We start from the raw sequence: 16,590 nt of genomic DNA on the forward strand, positions 1-16,590 counted from the left end.
AATGTTTTATCCATCTGATTCTCGTAGAACGAGTGCGGCTGCCGGAGACGGAGGAATAACTTTCCAGACGCTCAGAACATGTTGAGTCTCGAAACATCGAATCCCGCAGAACGGCAGCCGAGGAGAGAAATCCTAGAAGCATCCGAGGGATAAAGATTCAGTGACTTTATAATGACTTTAAGGTCCATTAAAGTCTGGCTATTATTTATCTTTTTATTCTTGCTGGCTACTTTCTCTCAAAGTTAAATGGAACAAAACAATAGCCGTTTTAATTAATATTTTTATGCTGTTTTTAACTTTTTTATTATTAATTATTATTATTATTAGTGGTGTTTAACCCTTTAAAGTCTGACATATGAAATAATATTTAGAAAAAAAATGTGTTTAATGGAATAGTTTATTACTGCATATGCTTTTTATGTTTTGTGTTATATTTCGTCAAGCTTTTATGGCTCATATAGTGAGAATATGGAGGAAAAAAGGCCCAAACTGAGCAAAAATATGCAATTTGGTGCAAATGATGATATTTATATGAACAAAAAGATGAAATTCTGTAAATCAATGAGATCTTTATAAATGACATTCAGTAAAATAATTTAAATATCAGTCGTCTCTGCCAATAATGTCTTAGTAAGACGATATTATAATGCTTAGTTTATTATCAAATCTCCGTAGTTTTAAAACATGTAATGCAATGCAACACAATGATGATTGACAGATGAACTAATAAATCTTTCTCAAAAGCCTGATGATCATATTTCAGACTTTTTTCAGATAATCAAGTAAACCAAAGTTGCTTCAGTCCAGTTGAAATATTACCAATATCAAAGTTATTATTATGTTTACTTGATAAAATCTAATTTCCCAGCTGAAAGACGTGAGCTGAAGGTGGACGTTTGTAGAATTATCCTAAAGGCCTTTTTACTTAAATATCAACCCACATACCCGCAATATTGGTGAGTTTTGACTTGTTTTCTTCAGAAACAGACACGACTTCTCCAGTGCCACATGTTTATCAGCGAGTTCTTGAGGTTCCCGTGGGGAGAGTTTATGTAAGTAGAGATATGACCATGAGCAGATTCTGTACAAATCCCTCAAGAGAAGACGCTTTAATGCGGTAATATACGGCCAGCTGCCATACGCTCTCACACACTCATATACAATTAGCAAACAAATGCGCTGACATTCCTCTCAGCTATTCACACTAGCAATGTGTCCATCATAGTGGGATTATTATATTTATTCAGCACTGTGTAGAAGAAAATACAGATTCTTGCCAGTTCACACAAACACCTTCCTCTTGATTCAAGGGCTTCATTGGCGTCTGAAGCGAGTTAATCAAGGCCACTGACTCAGACTGTACATGTACATGCAGTTCTGCTGAGTCAGACACTTCAGAGACACAACTATATTTACTTTAGTCAGACTCAACACCGAACGCCTCTTAGATCCGTCACGCCCTTGTATAGCAGCTGTTACACGTAAGCTGACTTTTCCAAATGTAGTTCGGACATTCAAACGTGTTAATGTCACTTTTAGAACACGGATAGTCCCGCCCCTGAATTCTGATTGGCTGAGCCGCGTTTGAAATACAGTAATGACCAAACATTGCATTAATAGCTTTCACTCACAATCTACCATCTATTTCAAACCACGAGCCATTTAGACCACCTCTCAAAAGAAGAAAAACGAAGATACGTGAACGAACTGCAAGTTTTGGGCACTTGTGATTCATAAACAGCTCCTGCTGCAATATTTCAATCTCTAAAAATCACTGAAAAACGCCTTAATGCATTAAGAACGTGATATTAAACGATCAAATTCAGTATACACCTTATAGATGCTGCATACTATATAGGCACGCGGATGAGCCCAGAATGTGAACAATGCACGTAAAGCATTTTCTATAATGGTTTTCAATGGTAAAATGTTGCATTTTAAGTTCATATTCTGGGTTCATTTGTTCGCCAGTATATATATTACGCATCATCAATCATCTGTATACTGAATTTGCTGTTTTAAAATCACTGTCTTAGTACATTAGCAAAAATCTGAAGCGGCTTGTGAACCATTCTCTTTACTACTAATTATAGCACCAAATAAACATGAATGAACATCAGAAGGAATGCTGACAGATACAGAACCATCGTTAATTAAGTAAAATACCACGGTAAAATAACTGTGCCACAACCTCGAGTGTCTTATGCAATTCAATCAAAACACATTAGATACATGAGCACATTAAACTTACCCAGCATCACTTGCATTCCCACATATTAAGGCGTCTTTGGCTCCTTCCACTTTGAAGTAATTATCTGGAAGAATGAAAAACAAAATCTGAGATTTTAAAAAAGGCAAATGCTGCAGATGATTTATATCTCTCAAAAATACAGTGTTTTCATCTCAGATAAATGGAATCTCAATTAAAGTGATAAAGATAAAGATTTACATGACATTTTACTATTCAAACGAAATGAAAATTTCATGTTTAATGCTGTCACTGTACTGGAGGTTCAAAACCTGCCATTGTTTATTTGCTTGAAAAATCCAGCTCTGATTCACAATCTTAAATTATAAATGACATAATTGGATAGTTAGCCTACATATATAAAGCATACCAGCCCCTTAAAAGCTTCAGTTTGACTTCAGCTGAACTACTTTAGATTGAGTTTGAAATGCTTCTCAGCATTGCAATCAGTGTGGATGTAAAGCAGAAACGGTTGTGACACCCAGTGTTTTGCATGGCTCTGCGGTGAACTCGTGTGTGTGTTTCCCCCAGTTAGAGAGAGTGGCTGAGAGATTACATGAACAACAGCCTCAGGTTGGCATCCAGAGCCCTCCATTTTATCTGCTGTCATTTTCCTGCCGTCTCTCACTCACTCGCTCCATCACTCGAGGCTGGAGAGCCGCTGGTGACGCAAACGTTAGCGCTCGTGTTTGGCAGACGTCCCGAATCCCGATCTTACCGTCCAGCTGTCGGCCTTCTGTGCTTCAGCGTAACCTTACCCGTCCCGGAGAGCAAGGTTATCGGCCTGAATATATCGTGTTTGATCGCTAAAGGTGCTTCTGATTATACATCTGGGATAAAGCATCGTTAGCTAACTATGGTTGCAAGTTCTGTCGTTATCAGCAGTTCAACGAGTGTGTGTTTCCCGAAACCATCGTTCGCAAACAGCGTCACAGAGTTGTGTGTTTGGAGCGACAGATCTCAACCTGTGGTTAGAAGCAGTTTCTTGTTTGCATGACATGTGGACTCAATAAATCCTTATCTAGAGCAAAATAAGCAAGCTGACGTTCAGTACAATCTATATCTTTTATTTACAATACATACAAATGTCATTTACGTCTTTTAGTTTGTCAAGAGATTTAAAGCGTCGCTTTTGAAGAGTGCGCATGTGTGAACGAGCTATAGAACGAGTCTATGATTTGACTAATTTATAGTAAAACATCTAGCATTAATTTGATCTCAAACAGATTCATTAACAGTAGTTATTACTCCCAACACGTGCGTGATGTCATAAACCAACGTGGCTGAACGACCACTTTGCGACAATTTGGTTTGGGGAAACAGTCGTGACTCGCTAGTTGATTTCTTCAGCGATGTGTCGTACTTTAGTAGTGAAGCCGCGAGTTACGGCGCTGTACGGGACACACACTCCTGATTAGGGTTGGGTTCAAAATGTAGATTTCTCGATTTTTAATCAATATGAGTCTCTCTTTTAGTCAAGTCAAGTCAAGTCAAGTTTATTTGTATAGCGCTTTTCACAATACAGATTGTATCAAAGCAGCTTCACAGTATTAAATTAAAATAATACAACAAAGTTTGTTTCAAGAGGAATTTATTGATTGATAAAATTAAATTAAATATCCCCAAAATATCCCCAACTGAGCAAGCCAAAGGCAACAGTGGCAAGGAACCGAAAAACTCCATCAAGTGACCTAATGGTGTCCTAAAACTCCATCAGGTGACCTAATGGAGAAAAAAAAAACCTTGGGAGAACCCAGGCTCAGTCGGGGGCCAGTTCTCCTCTGGCATTTATGAGCTAGAGGCCGGATTGTAGTTTGAACTGTGGGATTATATGAATGCCTGGCTGAAGAGATGCGACTTTAATCTAGTTTTAAACTGGGAGAGCGAGTCTGAGCAACGAACAGTATCAGTTTTAGTCTATGCTGTTTTTAGTTGATGAACGAACTAAACATTTTTTGTAGCGTCTGACATCTGATAATCACAGTACGCTTTGTGCTTTCATGCTTTTGATATGAAACAAAGTCTGAGCTTTCAAAATCGATCAGTTTTATATAGGGTTGGGAATCGAAAACTTGAGGTCAGGAATTCGTTATGAAAACAAGTGTTTACGAAACAACGTTTGTATTTCAAAAAAGTAACTGGAGTAAAAACATATTTATGTCAATAAAAATATATTATTAGAATGTTATTATTACATGTTCATATACAAATCCTTTGATTTATTTTTTCTAAATCTATACAATTAATACAATCTTACACAAGTCAATTTAATAAAATTAAAAAATTATACAATATATATTTATTTTTTAAAATCTGTACCTGATATACAGGAGATTCAAATGAATCGATATCAGAATCAGAATCGCAAGCTTTTGGATCAAAATCAAATCGAGTCGAGCTGATACACTGCAAAAAATGATTTTCTTCCTCAGTATTTGTGTCTGGTTTTCAGTCCAAATATTTAAACATTATGAAATCAAGATGCATTTACTTGAGAAGCGAAGGTCTTGTTTAATGATTTTTTTTGCTTAAAACAATAACATATATCTGCCAATGGAGTCATAATAATAAACTAGTTTCCCCTTGAATTAAGATTATTTTCTTGACCCCATTGGCCATTATATTTTCTTGTTTTAAGCTCACTTAATTTAGATGAATATTTTGCAGACTGGTTCATCAAGTCCATCAGACCTGTCACACTCCATTAGCAGTGGTTAGTCGAGTGTTTTAAACTCAGGAGGAGTGTTTTGGTTCTGTGTTTTGGACCATGAACACCATGACGAAGCACATCAGGAGAAAGTCTTGTCTATTTCTGTCTGTGTCCTACATCTGTGTTCTGCGGGTCAACTTATCGAGTGCCAGCTCTGTCCTAATTGCTATTCTAATGAAATGAGACCAACCCAAAATAAGACTGAATCTCATCTTATACGTCGACTCTTCTGACTCTAGTCATCTAACTGCAGAATTATGATCAACATGCTTCATATTACAATATGTGATCAATGTGACAGAGGCTGCAGGGTTCATTCAGGTCATTTAGTCAACTGGTAATCTCTTGTTGACTGTGTCTGAAGTATTCATTCAATCAGAGCTAATTGTAAGTAGGAAACAAGTGTGATTATGTAACTACGGGCCGGTTGCATAAACACAGCCATCATGTTAAGAGTCTTAACTCGTCAAACCAACTAGCAGTTAGTCAAGGACTCATCGTAATTAATTAGACCAATTTACCTTTTAATGGTATGAACCAAAAAAAGAAAGAAAGAAAAATGAAAGAAAAAAATCTTTTAAAGAATTAGAATTTTGAGTTGAAGTTATAAAAGAAAAATAACTAAACAAATTAAAGCTAAATAAAAATTTAAAATAAATATATTAGCACTATAATAAATATATAAATCTTAAATTAAAATTCAAATTAACATTGAAATACAAAAATGAAAGCTATAATAAAAAAGTTGAAATAAAATGAAATGTAAATATTAAATAAAAAACTTAAACATTTAAAGAAAAACTTAAAGAACTTAAAAAACTTTAAAGAATTTAAATTTTAAGTTGAAGTTCTAACATTTAAAATAACTAAATAAGAAAAAAGCATTTAACAAAATGACTGAACACTGAAATTATAAAAATGAAAGCTAATTCAAAATATTAATAAACAGGCCTACAATAAGTAAATAATATCAAAATTGGATTATAGAAAAGACACACTTTTTTAAATTTCAATGGTTTCTTCTAGAAAGTAATGAGACTTTTACTAAAGTCTCCTGAATGCTTCACAGTCACTTTCATAGCTCTATAATCTCGCTTTAAAGCAGTTTTTACTCGAGTCTCAGTCTAATCTTATCTCGACTCCAGAACATCAGAGAGAACTGAAGGTGGACTCTGGTGACTCGGACCAGTAAAAAACCACCTAGCAACGTGCTAAACCCACTCAGAAGACCTTAGCAACTGTCCGGCCGTGCACACGCCACCCACACGGCCGATGTGTGAGATGAAGCTAATGTTTCTGCTAAGCATTCAAACTTAACGGTGCGTGTCCACTGGCACAGAGCGAGCGTTTCCAGTTCATTCCTATGGAAGTCGAGCTTCACGCTCACGCAGTGCATTTTGGGATTGACAGCGGACCGGAGAAAGTGTTGAGAGCGGCCGAGAGCATCAAAAAGGTTGTGCAATTCTTTACTTTAAGCAAATATCAAGCTAAAAACGCAGTCGGCAGCCAATCGCTGAGAGGTTCGGGATGTGACGTCAGTCTTGAGAGTTTAAAAATATGCAGATTGTGCCGGAGATTATGCTGAATTTAGTGCGCAAATCCTTTTGTTTATGAATTACAGAGTTTGCAGTTGTTATATATTTATGTTACATATTTTATTTTGGATGTGTTCATTAGATTATATTGGCTGGGTTTATAAAAGTTGATCAAATTGAAAGGATATCTTTGCTTGGTGCATTTGGAAACAAAGCTTGTCTATTTCTAAATGTAATCGTGTGCATCTCTGATGATTATACTGTCCTGTGTTGAAAAAAACGTACATTAAACACACTCGCAACGACAGACCTCAAAGCGGAGGCGTTCTAGCGTTGCCAGTGGCGCTGAGCGCAGTTTTGCCGCTGTAGTGGCGACAGAATGTAGGCGTGTCAAGCGACGCGAGACACGCGACAAAAGTTCAGAAATGTCAACTTTATGTAAATGAGATGCAAATTTCGCGAGCGACAACCAATTAGAGGGACTGTCAGTGGAGCTCACGTCACCGTCTCGAGATCCGGAGCGATTCACTGTGTTATATGATTTGACTGTAACCACATACATGGATATAATAAGATTTTGATGATTAAGATTTTGATGCATGGAAAAGAAACTGCTGACAGTCTCAGTGAGTTTGATTCATACATTTATAGTCGAGTGTTGTAATTTTATGATGCAAGTTTAGCACTTTTGCAGTTTCCCCTGCATTATGTTGACTATTAGGGACAAGAAAATTGATTATTTGTCAAATTCGATTGACGCTTCAGTAATTTATGACAGTATGAGTGAGTTTAATTTGTTGATTGATCGATCGTTAATCTAGTAAATGATTTAATCCACTGAACACTGCTGTGATAATATAACAACACTCCAACAGCATAATGATACTTTTAAAGGTCCCCTATTATGCCCCTTTTCACAAGATGTAAAATAAGTCTCTGACGTCTCCAGAGTGTGTATGTGAAGTTGTAGCTCAAAATACCCAACAGATCATTTTTTACAGCATGTTTAAATTGTCATTTTTTGGGGCTCAAAAAAACGTGCTGTTTTAGTGTGTGCCCTTTAAATGCAAATAAGCTGCTGCTGCCGGCACAGGGGGCGGAGCTTCATGAACTCGCGCTCAGTCTCTCAGGACAATTTCATCTCACGGAATGATAATAATATCAGAAACTCTCAGTAACGGTGTTCATTTCGACCCGGAGTCGGACAATAATGCCTACAGAGTCAGAGTGCTGTATGGAGATGGAACAGGTATAGTTTAGTAGTTTAATTACGGTTATAACGTATTTGTCATCTGCTTGTATGTATCCACTATTAATAGCCTACACAAGTCTGCTGTTTCGGACCAGGTCCGAATGATGATCAAACATATACTGATGAGTTTAATAAAGTTTATTGTACATAACACAAAAGATGAAGCGTCAGTTTTACTCCAGAAAATCACCGTAAGAGCTGAGTAAACACAGTAAGTTATAAGAAGTGCGCAAGTACATAAACGAATTTCGGTAGAGTTGAGGGAGCATTTTCTTTAAAAACAAAATAATTCCACCTCGTCTTCAGCGGCTGCCTCAGATTTCGGGAGTAAATAGAGAGAGCTATGTGGATTAATACATCCAGCCACACAACACCTACAACGCTTGGGAGACATTCTCGTCAGTGCAGCAGCTGTGAACTCCATCAGGGCGGGGCTATGTTAGAACGGCAGTGTCTGTCAACACTCGTGGGCGGGGCCTGTGCTAGTGACGTCACTAAAACAGCATTCTGAAAACAGGTCGTTGGGAGACACTGCTGATGATTTATGGGGATTAATAAAAAAAGTGAGTGGATTTTTATCACTATTGGGTGGTTGTGTACACACACTGCCAACACACATTTATGTCCAAACAGCATGCAATTCTTTTAAGCCTAATTCCTAGTCAAATTAGAATGATATCTTAGTTGTATATATCACTTGTGATGGTATTTTCTATAGATATGGCCAGACGTGCAGTCTACCAATAACATTAGAGCGACAGCAACGCCCACAAGCGACTCACAGTACAGAGACTACACTGGAAACAAATATTTTCATGATTTATCACAACTTTTTATCTTTTGTCAAATCAACTTAGTTCAGATAACATAATATTATGTTAATTAACCCAATCTCCTTCATTGCATTAACCCTTTTAAACCGGCTGTGTCGTCGCAGACACAAACCAGCAAGCTGTATTCATTTTACCGTAACCCTTCAACCGTTTGCACTATCAAAACCAGTAGACAGTAGACAACACACCCTTTCGGCAATATACAGCTTATTACGGTAATGTCATGCTTTCCGGCAGCAAATGACAGCAGCTTTCTGGCAGAGCGGAAAGGAAGGATTTGAACAGAGAGATACGGCAGGTTAGAGTGTTTTGGATTGGATAAAATAATAAAATAAACGAACAAATACATGGCGAAAGAAGTGTTAGACAGCAGAAGAGGGGATTGGGGTGATTTTTAATGAAACTTGGTAAGCGGATGGCCGTTACTCTTTCACGTATCTGAGCATGTAGTGTGTGCATGCATTTGTATGTGTGCGTGTATGTGTGCATTTGTGTGTGTGCGTATATGTGTGCATTTGTGTGTGTGCGTATATGTGTGCATTTGTGTGTGTGCGTATATGTGTGCATTTGTGTGTGTGCGTGTATGTGTGCATTTGTGTGTGTGCGTGTATGTGTGCATTTGTGTGTGTGCGTGTGTGTGCGTGTATGAAACATTTAGTGTCCTAAATGAAAACTGTGCAGCTCAGTGTCACAAAAAAGACTTGTGTGTATGTATATGTATTATAGTTAATTTTTCAACTTTAAAATGTTAGTTTCTTTCGTTCGTGATTTTTCTTGTTTTTTTTATTTTTGTCTATTTAAATTCTATTTACAAACTCACCGCACACAGTAATGGTCAATAACTGTAATTTGTTGAAAGCAATTTTTCTTCTGAAAAAGATGACACCTTGCACATGAAGATTGTTTTAAAATTTTACAGTCAAAAAAGTCAAAATATGTGAAAAACACATATTTTAGCTTCAGGTTCTAAAGGGTTAACTCAAATTTTTTTATTTCAACGAACTCAAAATTTTAAGCCAACCAGGTAACTTACTTTTGTATGTTAAACCAACAATAACTTTTTACATTGTAGCGACATATGGGGTGAACAGGGCGTTAGATACAGATGATGTACTTGAGGAAGTCAATGTTTGAGCGTCACTGACCTTCATTATTGTTGAAGTCCTCCAGCGAGGGCCAGGTTCTGTTATTGCAGAAGAAAGTGCTGTTGTTGTATGAAGGTAAGGTGGTGTTGAGACAGTGTGAGGTGCTGCGCACACACTTCTGACGCAGGTTCCCCATGAAGAGCTGCAGGCCGATGAGAGCGAACACACTGAGACAGAAGACTGTGAGGATCATGACGTCCGCCAGCTTCTTCACGGACTGAATGAGTGCGCCGACGATGGTCTTCAGGCCTGAGCGAGACACACCAGCAGATCAGAAGCTGATCGTTACGCTCAGCCGGGATGTATTGAGTTTATGTGCTCATTTGCACTTATTTTAATTTGCGGCTGATCAAATCAAAGCAATTGTCATTTCATTAGATCAGGGTTGAGCACCATTCAAAATTTGATTGAGCATGACTATTAAATTCAGACTGAATTTGAATTGAGAAAGCAAATAGAAATCAGAACCTTCGTTGAAATATATATACATATACTATTATTATATATTTTAGTTTATTTTACATATTTTAATTACTGAAAGAGTGTAAAAAAATAGATTTTTTTTTGTAAATGTTGAAACATTTGCAAATACTCTTGAATATGAAAATAATATATTATTAATATATTTTTATTTATTTTTTTAATTATTCCACTGTTACAGTTTACATGCAACTAACCCTAAACCAAACCCTAATCCTAACCCTATACATGTGTTCATTATTATTACACAGTACTTACATTTATAATTACACTGTAAAACCTTCATATAAAGTGTAACCAAGTAATGTAATTATTACTGTTACAAAACCTTTTTTGTGACTGTTTTGATTTTTTTTTTTTTTATTGCAAATCAGTATTTCTTCCCAATAAAATTCCAATTCAACTTCCAGTAAATTGTTGCCAATTCAAATCAAACTAACACAGTTCTGAATGTTGCCAAACCCTGGATCGCATCATTAATGCATCAATCACACACATTACAGCACAAGCACAGCACGGCACATCTAGGTCTGTCTTCACAAACATTTGTGGGTGCGGGAAGCACACAAAATGTGACAGTTCAAAACAGACGCTTCTGTGGAACCAGAACCTGCACTTTTCATGCGGAATTTACATGCATGTTTAATATACAAGCATATATATGTGTGTGTTTAACTTTCATGTGTATAGCTGTATTCCTGATTCCATAAGAAGCGTCGGCTCATTGGCTCAACATGCAAAGTCATGTTCCTCTACATCTACCCATGCCTTTAACATGTCAACCACCACGGTGCAATGAGACTCTTAGTGTGAGTGAACTGAACCCAGCGCTGACAGGGAACGGTAACTCGAACCATCAACCCTGATGGCATTTCACTTGTGTGTGTGATTGACCTGTTGTGCCTGTAGTTAGCCGCTTAAGTGTCTAATGTTAACAGCTTTGACTGAGCAACAGGGCCTAGCGTCCGTTCCGTTAGCATTTCTTCCATTCATTTCTTCCATAGGGACTTAAAGTTCGGTTAAAGTGCTAACTAATATAACCAAACCAACCAGCTATGAGGTGAATCACATCATTATAAACTTTCATTTAAAGCCAAATTTAAAAAAACAAAATACAGTAGACAGTGTACTTAATGGCTTCAGTGAGGAAAAGAACTACAATCCCATGAATCATTGCGAATCAAAATCAAAGTATTTTAACAGCATCGCATGACTGACTCGATTACATCATTTGCATACTTCATCAGAGTGGGCGGAGCTTAAGAGTTATTTTGCTGCTATTGGCTCACCGCAGCTCTCTGATTGGAGGAATTTTCCGTAAAGCATCATGGGTAATGTAGTTTTTTTAACAGTTAGACATGATTCTTTTTAAAATAAGTTGAAATAATGTGGGCTGATGGCTCCAGCAATAGCATATACCATCGATTCACAACCCTTAGCTCACAGTAGGTTTATAAGATAACATCAATTTCCTTATGGAGAAAATTAATGGATTTGTATACTTTCAGAACCGGACTCTATGGCAGTTGCTTGGAAAACTGAGATGTAGGCTCATTTAAAGTCCCCCTGTGGTGAAAATCCAGCTTTTAATGTAGTTTATATGTCTATATGGTGTTTTTAATATGCTTTAAGACAAACCATGTGTAAGTTCATAAGTCGACAGCATTGCTGAGTATTTCCTCCTTAAAACTGCAGTGAACCAAAGACAGTCTCAAAACACACGCTTTGAAATCGCTGGTGTTTCTGACGTCACAAACTACCTTGTAACCAATCAGATCAACGTGTGATCGTCAACCAGTGGATCTCTGAGCTGAGTGAGTGAGTGGACGCGGGGCTCATTTGAATATTCATAAACCACGCATACTAAATGAGGCGAGGGTGTCGAGTTACAGTCAAGATATTTTAAGCTATTTTCAAGGAAAAAACGTTTAAATATGTAATTTTAGTGATCAAAGATGAGTTTTAAGGGAAACCATCATTGGCTACAGGGGGACTTTAAGAATGTTTAGATATTTGTATTGGAAATAATTTTTTGCAGAGCAAAGGCTGGTCTGGTCTGATGGTTTTAGAGAGGTTTTGTCCACTTAAAGCGGCTAAACAGGCTGGTTTCAGTTTTTGCCCATCTCAAAAGTCTCATTTTCTACATTCTGCATGTTTCCAAGAGTGTTTTGGAAATGCTTGGGTCATCCATTAGCACTGCAGGCCTTGGCGTTCGTCGGCCTCTCACCTGGGATGACTGAGATAGTTTTCAGTGCTCGCAGAACCCTGAATGTCCGTAACGCTGAGACATTGCCCAGGTCCACAAACTCAGTAACATATCTGCAATAAGCGAGAATTGGAGCACAGACAATGACAACAACACCAACAACAGGCAAACAACAACACAGCGGAGAATGAAGCAGGAATGCTGGGAAGTTTCAGGAGCTGGGAAAGAGATGACTGGAGAACACAACGCGGGAAGAACCGGATGCAGGAAAACTCCTGAGGTTTTTTTTTTTTTATCTTTTTTTTGTTTTGGACTTGGACAGAGAGCAACACACTAAACTGTTTTCCTTGCGCACAGATTCAGGAACGTCTTACCTGGAATTACGGAAATAGTTTTCAAAGCGCGGAGGACCCTGAACGTTCGGAGAGCTTGCAGATTGCCTACTTTTATAAATTCAGTTAGAAACCTGCAGAATCAAATTACAGTTATATGGATAAAAGGACAAACAACTGAAAGACAGAAAAAAGGGAGAAAATTAAAGCGTCAGGAAACTAAACAACCTCATGTGATGTTGTACATTTTACTCCCTTAGAGAAAGAGTTTACCAAAAAAAAAAAATGTTTAAGGAAGGAATAGTTCACCCAAAGAATTGTTTAAGAAAAAAAATTAGAAAAAAAATATATTTATTATTATTATTATTATTTATTTTTTTATCTAAATGGCTTTAGTTCTTTCTGTGGAACACAATTTTTTTGTTGTTGCTGATTTATTATTTTCTATACAATCAAAGTGAATATTGATGATGCTCTCACGAACAGAACCATAAAGTTATTTAGCAAAATAGCAAAATAAATTCACAGAAAGCTTTCAGGGATTTCCAGACTTGTTTGTGACCTTTGAGCTAAAAAAAAAATAAAAAAAAAAAAAAAAAAAAATATATATATATATATATATATATATATATATATATATATATAAGCTTAAAAGAGTTTAAGTTAATATTTCAAGAATTTAACAACACATTTGCATGTTCACAGTTCTCTGATATCACATGACATGCAGGAATAACATTTTAAAATAAAATAAATATATATATTTCATCTTTTGCAGTAAGTGTTTTATTATGGATGCTTTAATTTTTAAATATATATATATATATATTTTTTAATTAATGTATTTTGCAGAACAAATATCTACCAAATGGGTCAGAAAATAAGACAATTTTTCTAATTATTTGTTCATGTTTTTTTTTTTTGCTAAATTTTTTAGAAAAAAAAAACTAATCTTGGGTCGTTTGCTTCTCCAGTAAATATATCTTGATTTAACAATGTTTAGATATTTATACTGGAAAACAAGACAAAACTATGGAACTTTTCTGCAGTGTTTGTATTTTTGGGTGAACTGTCCCTTTAAGTCGGCACAGATTTAGACGCTGCCTTGATTTTGAGAGACGGGATGAAGTCGTGTAACGTTGGCGGCTTTGTTTCCATATCAGATTTAATCCTCTCTGATCATTAACCTGATTAAATTACTGTACATTGAGCTGCTGGTCTCCAAGATACACTATATCACATTAAAATATGATTACGCTTGACGTCCGACGCTTGAGCACGGCTGATCTGTTTCTATAGAAACCTGGTATTCGGCAGTAAGTGTTTATTTTTTATCCGCTCGCCGTCATCCGTCTGGGTTTAATGAAGTCAACATCCCAATACAAGCGTGACTTATTGCAGCGCTGGAGCCTGAGGGTCCATCTGACGTCGGTCAGACTCCCGGTTCAAGGACAACAGGCCTGTTAAAGCTTGAGGAATAAAGCCGTAAAGAGCAGCGAGAAATAAGCACTTCATCACTGTAAGAGTCTCTGAGACGCTGAGATTCACACAGAAATCCAGCATACAGGAGTTTCACTACATAATACCATTTCATTTGAGTTTTTTAAAGTCTCTTCTGCTCACCAAGGCATTTATTTGATCAAAAACACAGTAAAAATTGTTAAATATTATTACAATGTAAAACATCTGGTTTCTATGTGAAAATATAGTAAAGTGTAATTTATTCCTGTGATCAAAGCTGAATGTTCAGCATCATTACTCCAGTCTTCAGTGTCACATGATCCTTCACAAATCAGTATAATATGAAGATCTGATGCTCAAGAAACATTTAAAAACACATATTTTTGTGGAAACCGTGATACATTTTTATGTTTCAGGACTTTTGATGAATAGAAAGTTCAAAAGAACAACATTTATTTGAAATAGAATCTTTAGTAACATTATAAATGTCTTTACTGGCACGTTTGATCAATTTAATGCGTCCTTGATGAATAAAAGTATTAATTTCTTCAGTTTTGTAAATTATTAAACACTATAATAAATACTGTATTTTATATTTATAATAAATGTTAGTAAAAATATGCAATATATATATATATATATACACACACATATGCACCATATTCTAAAGCCTTCTATAAGACTAAAAACAAGACAATGTTAAAAAATAACTTTTACTTTTTCTATCTGTGCATAGGCATCTTTAAAAGTTTATTCCCCAGGATATTTCAGATTTGAGATGTTCTTTTTAAGTGAACAAGCCAGTAACTGAGGTGAGAATGAGATTATTGGATGTGAACGGCACTCAGTGACACATCGATATGATGCTCGACTCCCGGGAATCGGTCCACATCCACGCTCACCTCAGTTGCCATGGCGACGTGTGTTTTGGGATTCGGGTCAAGGACGGGGTAAGTGCTCGCGCTCCTCTACACGCAACCCCTCATAACAATTAATCACAAATATGGACGTCTTTCCCTCCTCAGTTCTCTCATTGACGGGTCAAGCGGTTGAGATTAGATTATTACAGCCTATTGAAAATAACAGCATCAGCTTTTATAGTTTCATTATTATCTCTGTTGCTCTGCGTCCTACAGCAGCCAATCGCTATTACGGTAATGGAAAATCATAATCTAGTCTATTTTTAGATAATATACTGAATTGAATAAAATAATAATGATTTTTTAGGGTCTAATCCAGAGTAGTCAAACACTGAGAAGAAACATTAGAGTAGGAATTACTTTAAAAAAAAGTTCACGAATAATTTCAATAAAACAGCAATTTAATTAAATGTAAAAATGTGAAATAGTATTTTCCTGTAAAACATAATCAAATTATTTTTATTTACAACGTACAAAATTACAAAATAATTTTTTAAAGTGCAATAATTAGATAATATAGTAAAAATAATATTTTCTTTTTGTTTTTAGGGTCTAATCCAGTGTAAAATTACACACTGAAAAAAAATATACTTCTAAACAATTTAAAAAATAAATCTCACAAATAATTACAATAAAACGGCAAGTAACATTGAATTTAACATTAAATTTTGAGGTAAAAAGACTAAAATAGTCAAACTTTAATAATATTTGCTTTATTTACAACATTGGAGAATATTTTTACAGTGCAATAATGTTGGTAATGTCTATTTTTTTATTAAATTAAATAATAATTTCTCTCTTTAAAAAAAAAAATTGTTCTTTACGTTTTTAGGGTCTAATCCAGAGCAAAATCATACACTGACAAACATTTGCTGTAGAATTTACTTTAAACAATTTTTTAATATAAATCTCACAAATAATCATCGAATTAAACGTGAAAGACTGAAATAGTTTTTTTTATTTACAACTTCGTATAATAAACAGTGACATTAGGTCTATTTTTTTTATGATATAGTGAATTAAGTGAAATTAATAATATCTCTCTTTGTTTTTAGGGTGACTTGCACATGGAGGGGTCAAAGAGGTCATTTATTTGACAAAAATGCAGGAAATGATAACTTACGCCATAACAATGACGCTGAAGTCCAGCCAGTTCCACGGGTCCCTCAGGAAGGTGAAGGGCCCGATGCAGAAGCCCCGCGCCAGGATCTTTATCAACGACTCGAACGTGTAAATGCCAGTGAACGTGTACCTGGGCGGAAAGAGAGAACGAAGGGATGGACAGGAATTCAGACTGAGAGGAATGGAAGAAAACCCCACACTGAGAGATCATGACGGACACAGGACACACACATGGTGTGAAGCACATTCACGGTCCGGCAGCCCGTGTGACATGAATGACAAGTCCAAGCTTGATGAACTGGTGGTCATCAAGTCAAGAATGGCCATTGAAATCCAGCGTGTCATT

General features: G+C 36.2%; 1 protein-coding gene across 2 annotated transcripts in view; it reads right to left on the bottom strand.

The window, feature by feature from the left end:
• The window catches only part of scn5lab (sodium channel, voltage gated, type V-like, alpha b), a 167,616-nt gene that overhangs the window by 98,106 nt on the left and 52,920 nt on the right, over positions 1-16,590 (bottom strand). For both annotated transcript variants that reach the window (XM_082183416.1, XM_082183415.1), the window contains exons 5-8: positions 16,246-16,374; positions 12,431-12,522; positions 9,724-9,972; positions 2,252-2,315 (exon numbers count right to left, since the gene is read on the bottom strand). In XM_082183416.1, the coding sequence (XP_082039542.1) occupies positions 2,252-2,315; positions 9,724-9,972; positions 12,431-12,522; positions 16,246-16,374 (534 nt within the window). The remainder of the gene's footprint in view (positions 1-2,251; positions 2,316-9,723; positions 9,973-12,430; positions 12,523-16,245; positions 16,375-16,590) is intronic.

The sequence above is a fragment of the Leuciscus leuciscus genome (assembly GCF_965113295.1).
Source record: "Leuciscus leuciscus genome assembly, chromosome: 11".
Taxonomy (NCBI): Eukaryota; Metazoa; Chordata; class Actinopteri; order Cypriniformes; family Leuciscidae; genus Leuciscus; species Leuciscus leuciscus.